Raw genomic sequence first — 18,991 nt, 5'->3', positions numbered from 1 at the left:
ATAAATTCCAAAATCTAGGAAGGTAATTCATAGTGGAGTGAAACAACAGTTTTGGATAAATTCCAAAATCTAGGAGGGTAATTCATAGTGGAGTGAAACAACAGTTTTGGATAAATTCCAAAATCCAGAGCAGAGCAATTATGTTTATTAGGCCAACAGGAATGTCATAAAATAGTGAGCTAGCTGCTGAGTCTTTTCAGACCTAATAAATTATTTCACTTTCATCATGATGTCATTGTTTGCCATGTGTGGTGTTGAAGCCAGATTTCCTCAGGTGGTGCAGAGGCTGTGAACATATTACAATTTACTCTGGTCTGCTCCCATTGCACGTGCATGAAAAAGGTTGTGTAAAAAAGGTAGTGTAGAAACGTTTGCATAAAAAAGGTTGTGTAACAAGAAAAATGGAGATAGACATAAACACTTTCAGTTTCATTTCTCTCCAGTGAAAACCATTTCCTCCAAGCTACCCTTTGCCTCTGTTCTATCACTATCCCCTCATGGGAGGAGGGTCTCCCAATCCCCTGCTGTCAAGCTCAGAGTAACTGCTTTGTTAATTACCTAATACTGTACAGAGCTTTCCAAACTTTTAATGTTAGACATGCATCATTTTGTGGCACAGTGATTCAGTTTTACTAGCAAACCGGAGGTTAAACTAACCCATTTCCAGCCCCAGGAGGAGCACAGGGTGCATTCATGTGACACACCTACACACTGCAGCCGACACACTAACGTGTCACAACACAGTTTGGAAAGCTCTGTTCTATTTACTTTATCCTAAACCTGGGGAAAGGACTGTACAGTAGTCCAGTGGTAGAACATTAAAACCTATTGGGAAGTAAGAACACACAATTGGGATTCAATATGACCTTAACAGATTGGAGAACTAGACCCAAACTAACACAAGGAATTTCAATGTAAGGTTCTGCACTTAGGTAGGAAGAATCAGCTGCACAAATATAAGATGGGGCACACTTGGCTTGCCAGTAGTACATGTGATATAGGGGTCTTAACATGAGTCAACAGTGTGGTGCAGCAACAGGAAAAGTGAATGCTATTCTAGGCTGCATCAACCAAAGTATAGTGTTCAGATCAAGGGAAGTAATAGTACCACTCTATTCTGCCATGGTCAGACCACATCTGGAATACTGTGTCCAGTTCTGGGCACCACAATTTAAGAATGATATTGTCAAGCTGGAACATATGTAGAGGAGGGCAACGAGGATGATCAAGGGTCTGGAAACCAAGCCTTATGAGGAATGGTTGAGGGAGTTGGAGATATTTAGCCTGGACAAGAGGAGACGGAGATGAGATATGATAGCCATCTTCCAAAGATGGAACAAACTTGTTTTCTCCTGCTTCAGAGGGTAGGACTTGAACCAATGGCTTCAAGTTACAAGAAAGGAGATTCCGATTAAACATCAGGAAGAGCTTTCAGACAGTAAGAGCTGTTGGACATTGAACGAGACTCCCACAAGAGCTGATGGACTTTGCTTCCTTGACATTTTTCAAGCAGAGGTTGGGTGGCCACCTGTCATGGATGCTTTAGTTGAGATTCCTCCATTGCAGGGGGTAGGACTAGATGACCCTTGGGGTCCCTTCCAACTCTACAGTTCTGATTCTATGAAATCAACAGGATTTTCCTTTGAGAAAACATAGTTAGGATTGGGCTATAAAGCTGGAATCCTAAACTTGGGGAAAGGACTGTTCAGCACTTCAGTGGCAGAGCACCTTTTTTGCACACAAAAACTCCCTGGTTCAATTTCCAGCATCTTCAGGTAGGTCTGGGATTGTTCCCCATCTGAAAATCTGGAGAGCTGTAGACAGTGGTGATGGCCCAATGGTCAGACTGGTATGTGGCAACTTCTGATGCTCCTCACATGCTCACTAGGAAGCAATTGCGCAGGGAGACATCTGAATAAAACATGCTTAGGATTGCACTGTAACAGCCCAGAGGTTTCCCATGTTTGCTCAGAAATACACCTGCCTTCAACGGGGCGTCTGATGCCCGAGTCGAGACTGCAGGCTAAGCGCGCCGGAAGTCCCCGGCAGGGCAGTCTCGCCTCGGAGGGCCTCCGCTCACGTCACTTCCGCCCCGCCTCCTTCTCCCGACATCCCTTTCGAAGAGGCAAAGCCAACGGCGAACCCGGAAGGAGGAAGCGGCGCCGGGGCGGACGAAGCGGAGCTCCGAAGCTGAGGCGCGGCTCGTCCCCGCGGCCCCCCTCCGCCGCCGCCCCCCCCGGGCTCGCGCCGCTGCTCCAGCCCCGGAGGGTGAACCCGGCCCCCGAAAGAGGCCCGAGGCCTCCGGTGGCCCCGGAGCGGGCGGCCGGCCTGCGGAGCCCCTGGCGGCGCCGGTCTCTCCTGCCGCCCCCCCCCCGTCGCCCAGGCTGATCTCCCGGGAAGGACTTCAGGTCATCCAAGAAGCTTGGGGGCGAGGCGGAGACTTGAAGCCAGGTCTGCTGCGTCCCAGCCCCCCCCCCCCCCAGGACTGGCTTGAACCATTCGCGCTCCCTCTTTGAAACTCAGGAATCCCATTTTCTCTCCCCCACCTCCCCGCCTCTTGGTTAGGCGCTGAAAGGCTGCTTCTCTCTATGGCAGGAGATTTTGCCCTGTTTCCAACAATGATAAGCCCAGGCCTGGGCAGCAACATTTTGCGGGTTGGTTTGATTAAATGCTGCTCTATTGCAAAATGAAAATAAAACAAATCTTTCCATATAGAATGCCATGATGTCAAGAAAGAAGTGTTCTAGCGTAGCCTTTTCCCTGGCATACTGATTTTCTGCATGCAGGGAATGCTTTTGTTTGTATATATGGAGAAGCATTCAGTTGTATGTGCCTCCACCTACAATGTAAAGTGGTACAGCCCAGGTATAGGCAGCTTATCCCAACAGTTCTTTTATATCCAGCTGTTGACCTGTAGCTCAATAGATTTCTGTATTTGCTTTTTAAAGGTTTCCGTCTTGACCATTCTCTCCACTCCCCAGAACCTATCTGAATGAGTACAGCCCAAGGGGGCTGGAGTTGTGACATGGTACAACCAGGCGGATGCCCGGGTAATGACTGCGGCATGATGGGCGATGATTCCTCTCTGGGCAAAGCTGCCACCATTCACCTTCCGGCTGAGCTGGCAGGACATGAGGTTGTGCAGCACTTTCTGGCTGAGAACAGAGATCTCAAAGGTGAGGACCTGGTGAACTGAGTTGGGCATGCAGCTCTGCGTAGAAAGTAATCAGTTGGATTGTTGAAATGTTCACCTTTTTAATTCCAGCACTCAGTTTGAACTCAGTACATGATTTCCACCATGAGTGTTTCTGTGACTGGGTGATGTCAGAGTAGGTGGCTCACTTGTTGTTGTTTAGTCGTTTATAGTCGTGTCCGACTCTTTGTGACCCCCTCGACCAGAGCACACCAGGCACTCCTGTCTTCCACTGCCTCCCGTAGTTTGGTCAAACTCATGTTCGTAGCTTCGAGAACACTGTCCAAGCATCTCGTCCTCTGTCGTCCCCTTCTCCTTGTGCCCTCAATCTTTCCCAACATCAGGGTCTTTTCCAGGGAGTCTTCTCTTTTCATGAGGTGGCCAAAGTAATTCTAGTGAGGTGGCTCACTAGAATTGTTTAAATCAGAATTCTGCAACTTAGTGTCCTCCTCATACTTTGGACCTGAACGCCCATCATTCTTAACTATTGGGTATGCTGGCAAGGGCTAATGGGAGTTGTAATCCAGCTTCTCAAGGGTACCATGTTTGAAAACACTAGTTTAGATTGATCAGATTCTATATTCTCACTTTTGTTAACTTTAGTAGTGTCAGATACATTTGTGAAGTAAAACTCTTGAAGTGGACTTAATGGGATTTGACTCCTGGGAGTGATGTGATGGGTTCAAACTGATATAGCTAAAGTTTGTTCGGCTTGTTTATTTCATAGAATCATAGAATCATAGAATCATAGAATCATAGAGTTGGAAGAGACCACAAGGGCCATCGAGTCCAACCCCCTGCCAAGCAGGAAACACCATCAGAGCACTCCTGACATATGGTTGTCAAGCCTCTGCTTAAAAACCTCCAAAGTAGGAGACTCCACCACACTCCTTGGCAGCAAATTCCACTGTCGAACAGCTCTTACTGTCAGGAAGTTCTTCCTAATGTTTAGGTGGAATCTTCTTTCTTGTAGTTTGGATCCATTGCTCCGTGTCCGCTTCTCTGGAGCAGCAGAAAACAACCTTTCTCCCTCCTCTATGTGACATCCTTTTATATATTTGAACATGGCTATCATATCACCCCTTAACCTCCTCTTCTCCAGGCTAAACATGCCCAGCTCCCTTAGCCGTTCCTCATAAGGCATCGTTTCCAGGCCTTTGACCATTTTGGTTGCCCTCCTCTGGACACGTTCCAGTTTGTCAGTGTCCTTCTTGAATTGTGGTGCCCAATACATTTCAATACTGGCCAGTAACCAAAATTCTCTGGGCTGTTTACAATAAAATATATACTGTATTTTTCGCCCCATAGGATGCATTTTTCCCCCTCCAAAAATGAAGGGGAAATGTGTGTGCATCCTATGGGGCGAATGCAGGCTTCGCGCAGATCTCCGCAAGCCGTGGGAGCCCATGCCGGGCTCCCGCGGCTTGCGGAGAGTTGCCTGCATGCCGAAGGCTGGGCGCGCTGAGCTGGGGCTGATGGGCGCATACTGGCTGGGGCTGATGGGAGTTAAGAGTTCAATAACACTCAGAGAGGGTACATATTCCCCATCCCTTCTCTGAGTAGTTGCTGTTTTTCCATGCCAGAAAAGGACTTATTCATGCATTTTGTTTTAAGGTCCAGGTTTAATTTCATTAGAGATTCCAAAAGGTCCCTAAAACCATTTTGGGATATGCAGGAATATCTTTGTAGCTCTTACTTTCCTAGCATGGGTGGTAAAATGTGGTAGAGAAGAGGTGTTTCAGCCACCTTTGGTAGAATCAGTGTCTATGGAGCAGGGACAAACGAGTAAAGTGGGTGGGTGTTGTTAAATCACAACTGATTTGCAGCTGGCAGTAGAAGTATATTAATGCTGATTTTGCTGTGGAACTGGCCTATGAAATACTGTTTATAAAAACAGAAAATAAAAAGCAAGCTAAAAGCAGTGGATTTTGAATCTAAAGTAATTGAAATCTTGCATACCTAAATTACAGCTGTCTGTTCTTTTTTAATAATGTTTTTATTTATTTTTATGGTACAGAAGATAAATTTTCAGAAAACAATTGTTACAACAGTAAACAACAAATAACTTGTCCTGACAAAATTACAGACTTTAATCATGCCATGTGCTGAAGTTTCATTTGATTACTCTAAGAGATCACATCACATTTTCGCATGAGTGCTGGGTGGATTCCTGCCACAGTCTGAACAATTTATGTATTCAATAAATTCTAACCCTTCAGTTCAAAAATATCCTGAGCAAATTTACTTGAGACTGACTTCTTAGTTCTTAGAATGACAGAATAGGTTATTATATACTACTAAAACAGAGAACAGAGAATTCTAGGAGTGTACTCTTTTTGCAGAATGGAAGTAAGCAATGGCTTGGTTTACATGTAATGCTATGTAAGCCAAATCACAATTTAACACAAGTGAGCAAACTCTTCCACTGCTTTGCTCCTCCATTATTTTGTTGATGCACTGCACCAAGCCATTGTTTGGCTTACTATATTTTCCAAACTTGGGCTCTTGGTTTAGCTTTCCTAAGCAAACCACAAGCTGTCAGCCAAATATGCAATTCTATGATTCTGTGTTTCTAACTGTAGGAGAAACCTTAGCTTGGCTCACCTCAGCAGCAAAATGACTGGAGAGGAGCAAAGCAGTCATAGTCTGCAGGCCCTTGGCTTGCTTGCACAAAGCCATGGTGTGGCTCAGCATTGCACGTGAACAAGGGCTTTGACAGAAGGCACACCCTTCCTTATGCATCTTCATTCAGTCCCATAAGCAGTCAGAATGGAATGATTCCTTTCCTCGTGGAGAAGCAGGCACATTGATCCCACAAACATCCCTTGTCTCTGTTCTGCTGGCAGAAGCTATCCGACAAAGTAACCACATGCTGCGGGAGCGCTACAAGGAGTTCCTGCAATTCCAGGCTTCCCACAAGGAGGAGAAGGAGTTCCTCATGCTCAAGTTCCAGGAAGCCCGACTTGTGGTGGAAAAGCTGCACTTAGAACGCACAGGGCTGAAAAAGCAGTTGGAGCAGGCTGTCCAGGAACTGGAGCGACTGAAGGAGCAACTGGTAAGAGGGAGGGCTGAAGTGTTGAGGTGGGGGCGGGCTCCCTTCAATGCCTCTATGCCATGCTTCTGTTTAAGGGCAGCTCCTCTGACAAAGAAGCTGTGTGTGTTGACATCATGGACAGAGGAGAACCAGGAAAAGCAGTGAAACAATTTTAGTTATTTTATGCGTATCAGATTTTTTGCTTTCCTGCTCACAGACAGCATCTCAGCCATTTCCCAAAGAGAGAGAGACCTCTGGAGCACAAGAGGAGCCAGACACTGTAACCCTTACTCAAGGAGAAGCTGTACTTGCTCTGGTAAGGAGAAGCATTGTGTAGCTAGGTGAGTGGGTGTAAAGTCTGAGCTTGTCCTGAAGAAATAATACAAGTCACAGCTATCAAAGCTACACACACACACATTCTTATCTTGTAGATTGTGCTGGGAGGGTTGGACATTGGATCACAATGGTTGATGTGTTGTAAATTTTCAGTCGTGGTTATGCACTTTCCTCTCCCTTTTCCAGGTCCCTGAGGTGCCACAGCAGAAAAAGGAGAGGCTGGAGGAGGATTTGAAGGAGCTCCAGGAAGCCAACCAGGTCTTGCAGAAAGACAAGCTGGCATTGCAGGCTGAGATCTGTGCACTGCAACAAGCAGTGAAGGGCACCTCGCCCACAGAAAAGCCTGCAGTAAAGATGAAGGTGAGAGTTGGTGGGGGAAACAGCAGAACATGTGAAAGGGTCACGGGTAGGCAATGGAGACAAAGCTCCTATGGAGTTTAGAATAGGGGTGTAACTGTTTGCCTGCAATCCTTCCGTTCTCACCTGCAACCCTGGCACCCCCTTCTTAGGGTCTTTCAACATTGAGAATTGGGCCATTGAGGCTTAACAAAGATAGATTGAAAATAAATTTTATTGTATAAAAAGGAAATTAGCATACTTATTAATGTTGTTGAACAGAATCAATAAGCAATATATTGATGGTAGGCTAAGTTTAAAGCCACTACAAATAGTAAGAACTATTTGTCTTCAAAAAGCATGCCTTGGAACACATGAAAAACCAGGATGCAGTGCAACTGGTCAGCCTAATAGTGGAGGGAGAAAGATGTTTGGCTGAATGAAGGGAAGGGGATGATCTGGCTCAAGGGGTGAAGGTGGTAAGAGAAGGGAAAGGGATACTCGTGAGAGCTTTTAGAAAGGGAAGGGAAGGTTGTCAAGAGGAGAAAATGAGTTTGGACCGTGATTAAGTGAAGCTCTGGGGAAGTTTTTAAAGTATGAATTGAAAGTGGATGGGGGACTTTGGGGCAATGGCTGAGAGTAAAGATTCCATTCTTGCAGTGGGTGGCTATGGGAAGGAGAATATGAGATTCTGAGGAGAAAAAGCAACAGAAGAAGAAAAGAGCAGTGCAAGGGGACGAAGGAAAGTACAGTGGCACCTCGGTTTACAAACGTAATCCGTTCCAGACGTTCTTAAACCAAAACTGTTCTTAAACTGAGGCGCGCTTTCCCTAATGAGACCTGCTGCTGCCGGTGCCCTTCCACCATTCGGCTTCCGTTCTTAGACCGAGATAAAGTTCTCAAACCAAGACACTATTTCCGGTTTTGCGGAGTTTGTAAACCAAATTGTTCTTAAACTGGACTGTTCTTAAACCGAGGTACCCCTGTAGATCTCTCCAAGAAACAGGGATCTGATTGGGCTCAAAAGCAGGAAATAGGAGAAGAGTAAAGAGTAAAGGTTTGGCCAGCTGATGGGCTTTCTGAGTGAAAGAGGGACAGTATTTGTCCTTAGTTCTGTGAGGTGGCTGCTTGATGTATTGGAGTTGAGGAAGGAGAAGGGCAGAGGAGAGTCTACAGGAGAGTTCCTGGACAGGAAAATGATGTCCCTTTGGGATCCAAAAGATTCCTTAGCAACCTGGGTGCTGAATTCTACACTACTTGAAGTTTCCAAATTGCCTGCAGATTATTATAAACTCTAATAATCTAGTTTACTAGAGCAAGACAACCAAAGTTAGGATAGTGACCTGAAACATAGGCCCACATGAGGGTCTGAGTGAGTGATTTGATGCAGGGAAATATACTGGAAAATATCCATGTCCCTGCACTGACATCTGCATGCAAACTTTTTCAGCAGCGGGCCGGTCCACCGTCCCTCAGACCTTGTGGGGGGCCGGACTATACTTTGTGAGGGGGGGGGGGATGAACTAATTCCTATGCCCCCGAGATACATTTTAAATAAAAACACACATTCTACTCACGTAAAAGCACCAGGCAGGCCCCACAAATAACCCAGAGATGCATTTTAAATAAAAGGACACATTCTACTCCTGTAAAAACACACTGGTTCCTGGACCGTCCACGGGCTGGATTTAGAAGGCGATTGGGCCGGATCCAGCCCCCAGGATACAGCAGCAGAGAAGCAGGACAGAACTGTGGCTACTTGTCCACTTGTTTAGCAATCACACAGGTGTCAGTTAGGCACATCCTCTCCTTCCACCAACACTGTCCTGGTAGGGATGCAGGTGGGCCACCAGCTGAAGCTGATGGAAAGCCCTCTGCACCACTAAGCCCACCTGAGCCTCAGGCGACAGCAAAGGATCCAGCAGAACCCCCAAGCTGCACCCCTGCTCCTTCTGAGGAGTGTGACCCCATCAAGAGCAGGCCACCTCCCAGCCATCTGGTCTAGGGAACCACCCTCTAACAGTGCCACAGTCTGATCTGGATTGAGCTTCAGTTTGATTAGCTATTGTGGGGTGAGAGAAGGAAGAATTGGCATTTTAGGTGATCATTTCTTGGCTTAACACTAACAGGAGTCTGGTGAAAAGTACAACTGATAAGGGAGGAAGGCAAAGATTTACAGTGAAGGGGATGGCAATCAGTGCAGTTAGCAGGACACATTGCAACTCAGCTTGCTTAAATATGCCTTGTGAGAGTTACAATAAAGGAATCTCTGTTCTTGTCTCTCCCAGCCAAAACAAAAAAATCCTTCTCAGATACAGGCTACCATTCTTAAAGCAAAATCTGGATTTTGGGGTGTTCCATAACATATTGAATCTGGTAAAGATTAACTTATCTGGTTACCTTTCCAGGAGAATGGAGTTGCAGAAGAACAACCTGTGGAATTGGAATCCTTGCAGGGCTCAGGGGCCAGGTAAGAGCCCCCTAGCATGGAGAAACCAAGAGAATGGTGCTTGGGAAGCCAGACCATATGTGCACCTATTTATTTTATGTTATCAAATTTATAATAACAGACTTATACACTGCCTATTAGTCAAGTGGCCCAGGTAGTTACAATAAAATATTAAAAACATTACAAAATAACTAATACCAAAAAATAGCCAAAGGAGCACATTTGTAAAATCAGCATAATCTCATATGAACCCAAATAAAACAGATCAACAAACGTTTAAAGTCTGGGGAAATAAAAAGGTGTTTCTGGCACTAGGCTAAGACAACAAGATAATGTCTGCCAGGCAAGCCTTTCTAGGGACAGCACCTCCAAAGCAGGCTGCCAGCCCAGGGTCTTTTCCCCAGTAAACATCAGTAATGGCTTAGAATGGTTGGGGGAACCTGGAGAGGGGCACCTGGTGATCTCATGGGATGCTCCTGTTTATATGCCTGGAGTTCATTTCAGGATGCTTCCAGGTTGCAGGCTTTTGTCTAGTGGTACACAGTACCCATTACTGACTGTTAGATAAGAAAAAATGAAAGAAGCAAGCCCAGCTTTTTCACCAGGTATAGTGGAACCTCAGTTGTTGAACGTAATCCATCCTGGAGGATCGTTCAACTTCCGAAATGTTCAACAACTGAGGCACAATTGCTGGTCAGCAATTTCCTTTTAAAAAATGGAGAAACACGTCTTGGAAGCCATTCAACTTCCGAGGCGTGTTTGAAATCAAAGCATTCACTTCCGGGTTGTCAGTGTTCAGGTTCCAAATTGTTCAGCTTCTGAAGCGTTCAGCAGCTGACGTTTCACTATAGAATTAAGTCACCTAGGCAGTTCAGACTGAAACCCAGCATAGTTGTACTTTTGTACCAATAACCTATTGCAGAGCTTTCCAGACTTTTCATGCTGGTGACACACTTTTTAGACATGCATCATTTCGTGACACAGTAATTCAGTTTTACTAGCAAACCAGAGGTTAAACTAACCCCTTTCCAGCCCCGGGAGGAGCGTGGGGAACGCTCATGTGACACACACTGCAGCCGACAGTGATCACAGCTGAATGTGATTGCCAGCCTTAGTCTCAGAAATCTCATTCTGCACAAAACTCTGGAGTTACCAAAGCCCAGCTTGACATATGACTAAATGTCAAAGCCAAGACTTAGTGGGCTGGTGTTCTGTGGCTAGAGATTTGAGAGTGTTTGCAACTGGCTGAGAGTTGATGCTGCAAATTAGGTTGTGTGGTTTTGGTTTTTTTGGTTGTTGTTTTTTTGCAAACTCACAGTGTGTTACTTTTCTTTCTTTACAGAAATAGTTCTGGTCAGGACCAGGCTGAAGAGCTATGCAAGAGGCTGAAGGAGGTAGAGGATGAGTAAGTTCATGATAATATGCTTATACTTTCTCAGGTATGTCCAGCCAGGCAGGCAGAATGTTGGAAGACATCTAGGGAGTGAAACTTACAGATGTTGGCAGGTAGTGTGTTTTGAGGAGGGGAGAGCCCATAAAGGAGATGTCCATGAATCCAGCTATTAGTACAATGAGAGGAAGTCACAGCTGGGGCTATGCAAAAGTCATTTGGCAGGATTTGATCCAGGGAAGCCTCCTTCCACTAAATGAGGCCAAGTGCTCGCCATTTATGTGGCCTGGTCCCTGAAGCAGGTGGGAGGAGTAACTCAATATTGGTTAATCCCTGCCATTTAAGGAGAATGGGCAGAATCCATGTGGCCAGGAAATTGAGGATGGGGTGGTAAAATGGTTACTTCTGAGCCAGAAGCCACTGCAAAGTTATTAGCAGTTACTGAGGTGGTAAACCTGCATTTGAGCTGCACCAGCTCACACTGCATGTATGGATTTCTTTTTCCTTCTTTTTTAAATGATATTTATTGAGACAGAAGATTTTTTTTTTTAAATACACAAAAAGAAGACATTACAAAAAACAAAAAAACAAAAATAAAACCATCCTTTTCAAATTCTCCACTTTCTTTACCTTCTTTCCACGACCACCTCCTCCTCCTCCCATCTCTTGTATCTTGATTAATAATTGTCACAGCAAATCCTTTTCAAAGTTCATAATATTCTATCATTACTTTACCTTACTCTATTATCATCCTATCTTATAAAAATCCTTGATGCTTAAAACTTAAATCCATGATTCATAACATTTAATCATTACATTACCTTACTCTATTCTCGTTTTATCTTATGTAAATAATCTTAGAGCTTAAGACTTAAATCTTTTTTACCAACTTCTCATAACCGTTACCTTTTTACCATATTCTTTAAACATTTTAACAAGAGCCAAGTACTTTCATTTCAGCATTTTCCCAACATTCATCAGACATTTCTAATAATAATAATACAAAAAAGAAAATACAATAGAATAAAATAGAATAAAAACAATCCAATAGAATAAAAACAATCCAATCTTCTTCCAGCGTCCCCTCCCCCCGGTCCCGGGGTTGTCAGTCCTTTCTGTTTCCCTTTAGTCTGGCACATTAACCTGGTGCCCTAATATCCGAGGCCTTCAAATCTCTTCCATGTCCCTTTCGCAGCTCTTCTTCATATTTTCCTTTCACTTGCGGGAACTCCGGCTTTGTAGTGTTTTTGACCCTTTTCGACAAATCAGCCCCTTTCTCATAGTCCAAACTGAGCTCCATATGATGTTTTAGAGCATATTTCAGATTCCCTCCAAAATTGGAAGCCCCAACAACTCCAAACCTCTGACGACCCATTTCTAGACTCGGAAAGTCCAAACATCCCTGCATAGGGTGGTCAATCCAACCCCCCATTTCCAGTTCAGTCCAAACTTTATCTTTCCAAGTCTGGTTCTTTCCGAGTTCATTAGCCAAATCCAAAAGCTCACTTTCCTGCTGGGCCGAGAGTCCGTTCGTCCCTGGCGTCCCAGATTCAGCAGGGTCCTCCTCTTTCTGTTGTTCTATCATGACACACTCCTGTTTTGGTTCCTGAATGGGCTCCATGTCATTTTCCACTGCCTGATCAAAGGCACTAGCAGCTTTTATCATAAAATCCATCTTCTGGCTTAACTGGTCCAATAGGGCACTTATGTTACAGAAAGCACCAAACAGTGCTTCTGAAGGCATTGTCCTGCAAGGTCACCAAACTCTTTCCCACAGTTGTAATCAGTAAACAGCCGTAAGTTCCCAGGATTTAGTTACAATTTCATGGTTCCCCTCTAGGGGGAGAAGCTTCTAATTGTTCTTTTCCTTAAGCACAATAGCAACAAAGTTTCTTCTTTAAAGATATTCTGTCCATATTTGTCTTTTTTTAAAAAAGCGAAAGGAAACAATGGAATCACAATGTTTCCCTCCTTTTGACTATCTGTCAAAGCATTTATTTCTGGTCAATGGGCTTCAAACGCCAAATCTGACACCCCGCTCCAGGGTCAGGACGGTGGAAAGATACTTTGCTTTGACTTTGTTTCTGCAGGCTTAAACAGCTCAATAACAATCCCCCTTCTTTTCCTGCTTCCGAAGGGGGGTTCCGCAGTTTTGAATGGTGAAAGACGATCCTTTTAAAAGTGATTTTTAAGGCTCTAGTTTACTTTGTCTTTGCTTTGTTATAACTACAAGAAAACGGAAGGGTGACTTCCTGTTTACCCCTGTCCGTTTCAGTACCAAATTAGGGTAAATTTTAAAGTCCAAATTCCTTTTATTTCGCCAATACTTGTTTGAAATCCAGTTATTTAGTGTTCCAGTACTCACGGTTGGTTATTTCAATGCCAAATTGTCCCAGGAAAAAGGCAGCGCTCTCCGGCAACGGCTGTGCGGCTTCGCTCTGCAGAAAAAGCAGTCGACTCACAGCACAGCGCCACTTCCCCCTCTTCCCTTCGGAGCCCGTTTCTGGGTTCCTTAGTGGGTTGGGGGGGCGCTAAAGGTGCCCGCCGAGTCCCACGGTCACAGGCTTCATCCGCCTGTGGTTTTCAAAAGGGTCCCCGCTACGCCGCAGCGGGAAAGAGCCGTTTCTTGCGGAGCTTGTCCCTTAAGTTCAGAGGGAGTCCGCCATCACCGGAGGCGCCACCCCGGAAGTCCCCTGCATGTATGGATTTCATATAATGAAATGCTCATTATATGAACCTACCGTCAGGAAGAGGACTTGGCTAGAATTTCTCTTTGTGATACATGACTTTCTTTGTGATGTTCATTTATGGAGGAGTGTGCATTCTTGAGTCCCCACCTATAGTGTGAGGTGGTGCAACCGAGACCCAGGATTATTACCTCAGTGAGGAAAATATTTTAGAGCAGGGCTGCTGGAATCTCTGGCCTCCCAGGGGTTGTTGGATTACAGTTCCCATCATCCCTGATCACTGGCTTTGCTGGCTGGAGCTGTTGGGAGTCAAACAATACTTTGAGGGATAAAGATTTCCCATCAGTGCCTCAGAATGCGTGTGCATTAACAGAATCATCAGGTCATGACAGAATCATACTTTCCCCCTCCTCCCCAACCTTGTGTAAGGACTGTCAGTGGAAGCATGAAGACAATAGCAATTTAAGTCTTGGGAGCTGAAGAATGGCAGGTGAAAGGGTGGCAAATGTATAGTATTTGCAATACCCAAAGCAATGGAAGGTTTTGGAGTATGGAGTGTTGAAGTGGATGCTACTATCCCTCAGAATAATGAGCATTATTGAGTAAATCCTAGGATGAATGTCCTATCCACAAACAACTCCTCCTCCCCCAGTGTAGCTTTGGTAGATCATAACTAGTATATTTTGGACAGGACATCAAGGGTTTGCTACTGAGTGATGGAACCTGTAGTGGCAGAGGACATGCTATCTTGTGAAGTTCAACAGCCGCACATTTTATCATTCCAACCCCCAGGAGTTCAGCCCTTCGTCAACAGCTGGCATCAGCCAGAGAGGAGCTCGTGCGTCTGGCAGCGTGGGAGCATGAGACCCAGCAGCAGCTACAAACACTGAGCAAGCAGCTGGAGGTGAATTGTCACTCTAGTATGAAAATCTTGTTCCCACAAACTTCAGAGGTTCCTGTCCGTCCCACTGCACAGGTACTGACTGACCTGTGATCTGTCTCCCACTCTCATTACAGCAGGCTGGGGAGGACAAGGCCTCAGTAAAGGCTCAGGTGACTTCCTTGTTGGGGGAGTTGCAGGAGAGCCAAAGTCGCCTGGAAACCTGCACACAGGAAAAGAAAGAGCTGGAGGAGAGGTGAGTCACGCAGGAGACTTGTGTGGTCAGGCTGTGTGGTTGGCAAGTGGCTGGAGAGAGGCCTTTTTGCCTGCAGTGATGCAGACATTATGAAACAATGAGCTGGGCCTGCTCTGTGGGACAGGGAGATTGGCTCCACTGTCTTTCCCCTCTAAGCATACTGACCTCAAACTGGAAGAGATCATGTGACGTCCTTTGTGCAGCAGGGGTCTGAATGTGTCCTGTACCTGGCGCCCTAAATCTGGAACAGCCACATTTGCTTGATTAGCTCATGCCTCTGTGAAAAACACTAGGTGTTTTGAATACCAAAATCAAGACCCAGTCTCAGAAAAATATAGGAGACAGCTTTGATCCATTAGAACTGGCAGTCCATTAGAGTGGAAGCCTTTTTTTTTCTTCCAGTGGTTAGGTGTCAAACCAAAAAGCAAGTTGGGAACTGCTGCTGGCCTTCCATGTGCTTTCTCACAGTGTATGGGATCACAAAAATAATGACAGAAAAATGTTGAAGAGCTGGGGATGCTTCTTTGATATTTTCACCTCTGTCACTTGCCTTGGTGAAGAGGTCGGCAGGTTGCTTCTTCAGGAATGCAAGCAGCTATGATGGAAAGGTCAGAGAGAACCCCACCCTCAGTTACATGCACATCCTCAACAGTGGCCCACTTTCCATGTGAAGCCACAGAAGAGGATGACAGCACCGAGTGTTACGATGAAGAAGATTCAAGGAGTTGCGTAGAAAACCTATTGAATCAAACAATGTTGGATCTAGTGCTGTCATGGTACATATTTTCTGGGGTGAAAAGGCAAGGGTAATTCTGTCTACCCAGGAAATCTTGGCTAGCAGGTAAAGAGCTGTATTTCTCTTTTCTGCTGTGCTACAGGGTCCGTGCAGCTGGTGAAAGACTCCAACATCTTGAAAAGGAGGCTGAAGCCCGCACCAAACAGCACAGTGTGCAAGTCGATCAGTTGCGCCTGCAGGTGCAAAATCTAGAAAGTGCCTTGCGAGTGGAGCGGCAGAGCGCCACAGAGGAAAAGTGAGTGAGAGGATGGGAGAGCCGAGAGCCTGGGGGATTTAGCCCTGTGGCAAGTACCTATAAACTGATCTATTCCCTCTCTCCTCTATAGGAGAAAATTAGCTCAGCTGCAGGTGGCCTATCACCAGCTCTTCCAGGAGTATGACTCTCATATCAAAGCCAGTCTAGAAAATGAGAAGTGGAGCCAGGTGGGAGAAATGCTTTGTAATGAAAACCTTAATTCTATAAAGGGTCCCTTTTCCACTTTGTCTTGGTGGGGGCGGGGAGGTAGATTGAGATGTCATGCTTCATTTTTCCTCTAGCAACATGCAGCACCTGATACTTTTTAGAGCTGCGCCATTTCTTCCAACCCATCAGAGTTTTGGTTTTCTCATTTTTCCTGGCATTTGTAAAGCATTTGCCCCCCATTCCTGTGTTGGGGTGGCTAATACATGACCACAGACCATATCTAGTCCCTTAAAATAAGTTTAATAATAATGACGGTTCCCATGTGTCCCATGCCAAAAGTTGCTTTAGGGCCCCCCAAATCTGTCCCTTAAAAAAATACTATACTGATAATTCCTGTTTATCATTTGCAATAAAGAAATTTGTGCCCAAAGTTGGTTTTAATTCTTAAAAAATACTGACAATTCCTATGCTCTGATGCCAAAAGCGCCCCAATTGCTTTTTTAAACTTGAAAAAGAAAACAGGTGGCAAGCCCAATGTCAAATGATCATCGTACTCTTATTAAATAAAATTTAGTAATAATGAGTGACAAAAATGGTTTAAATGGGTGTCATTTATTGAGGGGTCTTTTGGAAGGCTTACCTTCTTTTGCAACAACTTTACACTTCAGTCTTGGCTCCTAGAGGGTTGGCCCAGTCATTGTGGCCCTGGGCCTGAAAAACTTTAGCCACCCTTGTTCTATATAGTTTAAAAAGGTTTGGAAGGGGCAGTATTTTATTTGATAAAATAGTAATAAGAATAATTTCCTAGTTGTATGGCTTGTGGCGGAGTGGGTTCTCCAGTTACAAAAACAAAAAGGTATGTGTGTATATATTGTGTTTGTGTATCAGTCACACTAAAGTCAGAAAGAAATTTACAGTATTTCCAAAGCAACTATAGTGGTCTGTTGTACTAAATATAAATGCATACCCTTTGTATACCTTTTTTAAGAGTAATCCCAACAAACTTAATAGACTTTAGTCATGTTAAAAATTAAAACAGTCTTAGTCTGATTTAATTAATTTAGAACCATTGGCATGCAGTCCCCAGCAGAAAGTTGCCTACAGTGCTGTAGCATTATTGAACTCTGTCCCCTCCTCAGGGTTTGGATGTGCGGGCTGCTGAATTGTCTGAGCAATTACAGCAGGCTGAAGAGGCTCTGGTGGCCAAGCAGGAACTGATTGACAAGCTGAAGGAGGAGGCTGAGCAGCACAAGGCTATCATGGAGACTGTGCCTGTGCTCAAGGCACAGGTGAGTAGGGAATTAAGTTTGCCATGGGGAAGTAGCCATGCTGGAAAAGGGATTAGTGTGTATGTTTGTGGCGACCTGGGGAATGTGAGTAGTGCAGTAAGAGGTAAAGTAGCTGTCACCCTACTTTTTATTCAGGCTGATATCTACAAGACAGACTTCTTGGCAGAGCGTCATGCTCGGGAAAAACTACATGAACAGCGAGAGGCCCTGCTGGAGCAAGTTGCTCAACTGCAGAGAGATTATGAAAAGCTGCAAGCAGAATCTGAGGGAGTCAGACGGTGAGTAGGGGATGGATGAAAACACTGACACACCTAGAATGTAGTAGTTTGTCCACATCAGCTGTGGTGTTGGTATCTGTGTTAAGCTTCTTTTGATTTTGGGCAAGGTATGAAAGTGGTCTGTAGCCAAAGGCTACGAACCTTATACAGTGCTACCTTGGGTTAAGTACTTAATTCGTTCCGGAGGTGTGTACTTAACCTGAAGCACCACTTTAGCTAATGGGGCCTCCTGCTGCCGCCGTGCCACCAGAGCATGATTTCTGTTCTCATCCTGAAGCAAAGTTCTTAACCCGAGGTACTATTTCTGGGTTAGCGGAGTCTAACCTGAAGCGTCTGTAACCCGAGGTACCACTGTACGTCTTTCACTTTTCCTGGGAAAGGGTTAGTATTACAAATACACTGAATTGTGGTTATCTCTCTCTAAACAGTTCTCTGATGGAAGAGATGAGGAATCGCCATTCAGAAATGCGGCCACAACCTCAGCCAGGTGTGTTTTAGTGTTGCTTATCCTTAAGAGAAAAAAATCAGTTCACACACAAGCACATACTGCTTATGTTATTTATAATCAATTTGGCTTGTTTTAAGAATTCCTTTAAAAAACCAAAAACTTTATTGCCTGCCTTTATTTATTGCTGGTTAACCATTCTGGCATCTTGAACCTGCTGTCATCTTTCCACAAGTGTGGCATATATTCCTCCTAAGCATCTAGTATTGTGGTTTTTAAATATACTCCAAGCATCCTGAAGAGATCTGTCCCTCTTGATTCCCTCTTCTGCTTTCTTGAAGGAACTTACAGCTATGAGAACAAATGTGAAGTGTTGTCATCACTGCTAGCATGAGGGAGTAAATATACTGGTGCATGCAGATTGACTGTACTTTTCTTGTCCTTCCAGGTTTCCTGAGGGGTCCTGCCCCATTCCACCCCCAGCTTCTAACAGAGAGAAGACAAAGCCTTGCTGAAGAACCGATTGAGTTCTCTTGTCCCAAGTGCCAGTACAGGGCTCCAGACATGGACACTCTACAAATCCACGTCATGGACTGTATCCAGTGACACTGATTGAGGAAGGGAATGAGTGTTCCATTCTGTTGCCTTAAGCCAAACCAGCAGTACAGCTAAGAGTTTACCTTGGAGCAAAGATCATTGACTGTTTCCTCCCTACCTGTATGTCATTAACTTTTTTCCTTCTATGAAAATGGGCCTGCTGCTGTCCTCCTTCAGAGCCTGGCTACCATAGCCATGGGGTTTTCACTGTTTTAGGTTTGTGTGAAATAATGTGTTTGATCTACTGTATGTCAAGAGGATTCAGCCACCCCTTTAACATAACAAACAATACATATCTCGGTAGCTCTTTTAAGGGTGCTACTCCATGAAGACTGCTCATTCTTGCTTTCTCTAAGTGCCTCCCAAGATACAGGAAGAATCCTCCAAGCTACATACCCTAACTGTGCCTTACACATTTCCTTAGCCAAGCTGTGATGAGGAAGCCCATGCAATAGAGAAAGAGAATAGTTTATTTCTTTTGCTTTCCAAGAGGTATGCCCAGTTGAAACTGCTTATTGGGGTTAGTTACCAGTATTTCTACAGTATGAAGAGTCACTATACGACTCCTACTTTCTCTAAAGTCAATTAAAGTAAAGTTCAAGATCAGCAATGACTTTTCTAC

General features: G+C 44.8%; 1 protein-coding gene across 4 annotated transcripts; it reads left to right on the top strand.

The window, feature by feature from the left end:
• The first annotated feature begins 2,228 nt into the window (after nt 1–2,228).
• On the top strand, nt 2,229–18,975 carry IKBKG (inhibitor of nuclear factor kappa B kinase regulatory subunit gamma). 4 transcript variants are annotated; one of them, XM_081177392.1, is made up of 15 exons: nt 2,229–2,451; nt 2,982–3,176; nt 6,043–6,248; nt 6,445–6,543; nt 6,750–6,923; nt 9,308–9,369; nt 10,691–10,753; nt 14,218–14,329; nt 14,443–14,561; nt 15,440–15,592; nt 15,684–15,780; nt 16,900–17,049; nt 17,185–17,327; nt 17,756–17,814; nt 18,221–18,975. In XM_081177392.1, exons 2-15 carry the CDS (start codon nt 2,993–2,995, stop codon nt 18,376–18,378), a joined length of 1,779 nt encoding a protein of 592 aa, XP_081033518.1. In that variant the 5' UTR covers nt 2,229–2,451; nt 2,982–2,992; the 3' UTR covers nt 18,379–18,975. The 4 variants fall into 4 exon arrangements, with proteins under 4 accessions (XP_081033518.1, XP_081033519.1, XP_081033516.1 ...); XM_081177393.1 differs by having other exon boundaries at nt 6,040–6,248; nt 14,446–14,561; XM_081177390.1 differs by having other exon boundaries at nt 2,230–2,451; nt 6,040–6,248.
• Nucleotides 18,976–18,991: the final 16 nt, after the last annotated feature.

Source organism: Podarcis bocagei (genome assembly GCF_964188305.1).
Source record: "Podarcis bocagei genome assembly, chromosome: 17".
Taxonomy (NCBI): Eukaryota; Metazoa; Chordata; class Lepidosauria; order Squamata; family Lacertidae; genus Podarcis; species Podarcis bocagei.
This window is presented reverse-complemented; position numbering and strand designations above follow the sequence as displayed.

Coding starts and splice junctions, on each gene's coding strand:
- IKBKG (XM_081177390.1), top strand. CDS start 2,993: ATGAGTACAGCCCAAGGGGGCTGGAGTTGTGACATGGTACAACCAGGC. Junction 6,544..6,749: donor GAGAAGCTGTACTTGCTCTG/GTAAGGAGAAGC, acceptor TCCCTTTTCCAG/GTCCCTGAGGTGCCACAGCA. Junction 15,593..15,683: donor CAGAGCGCCACAGAGGAAAA/GTGAGTGAGAGG, acceptor TCTCCTCTATAG/GAGAAAATTAGCTCAGCTGC.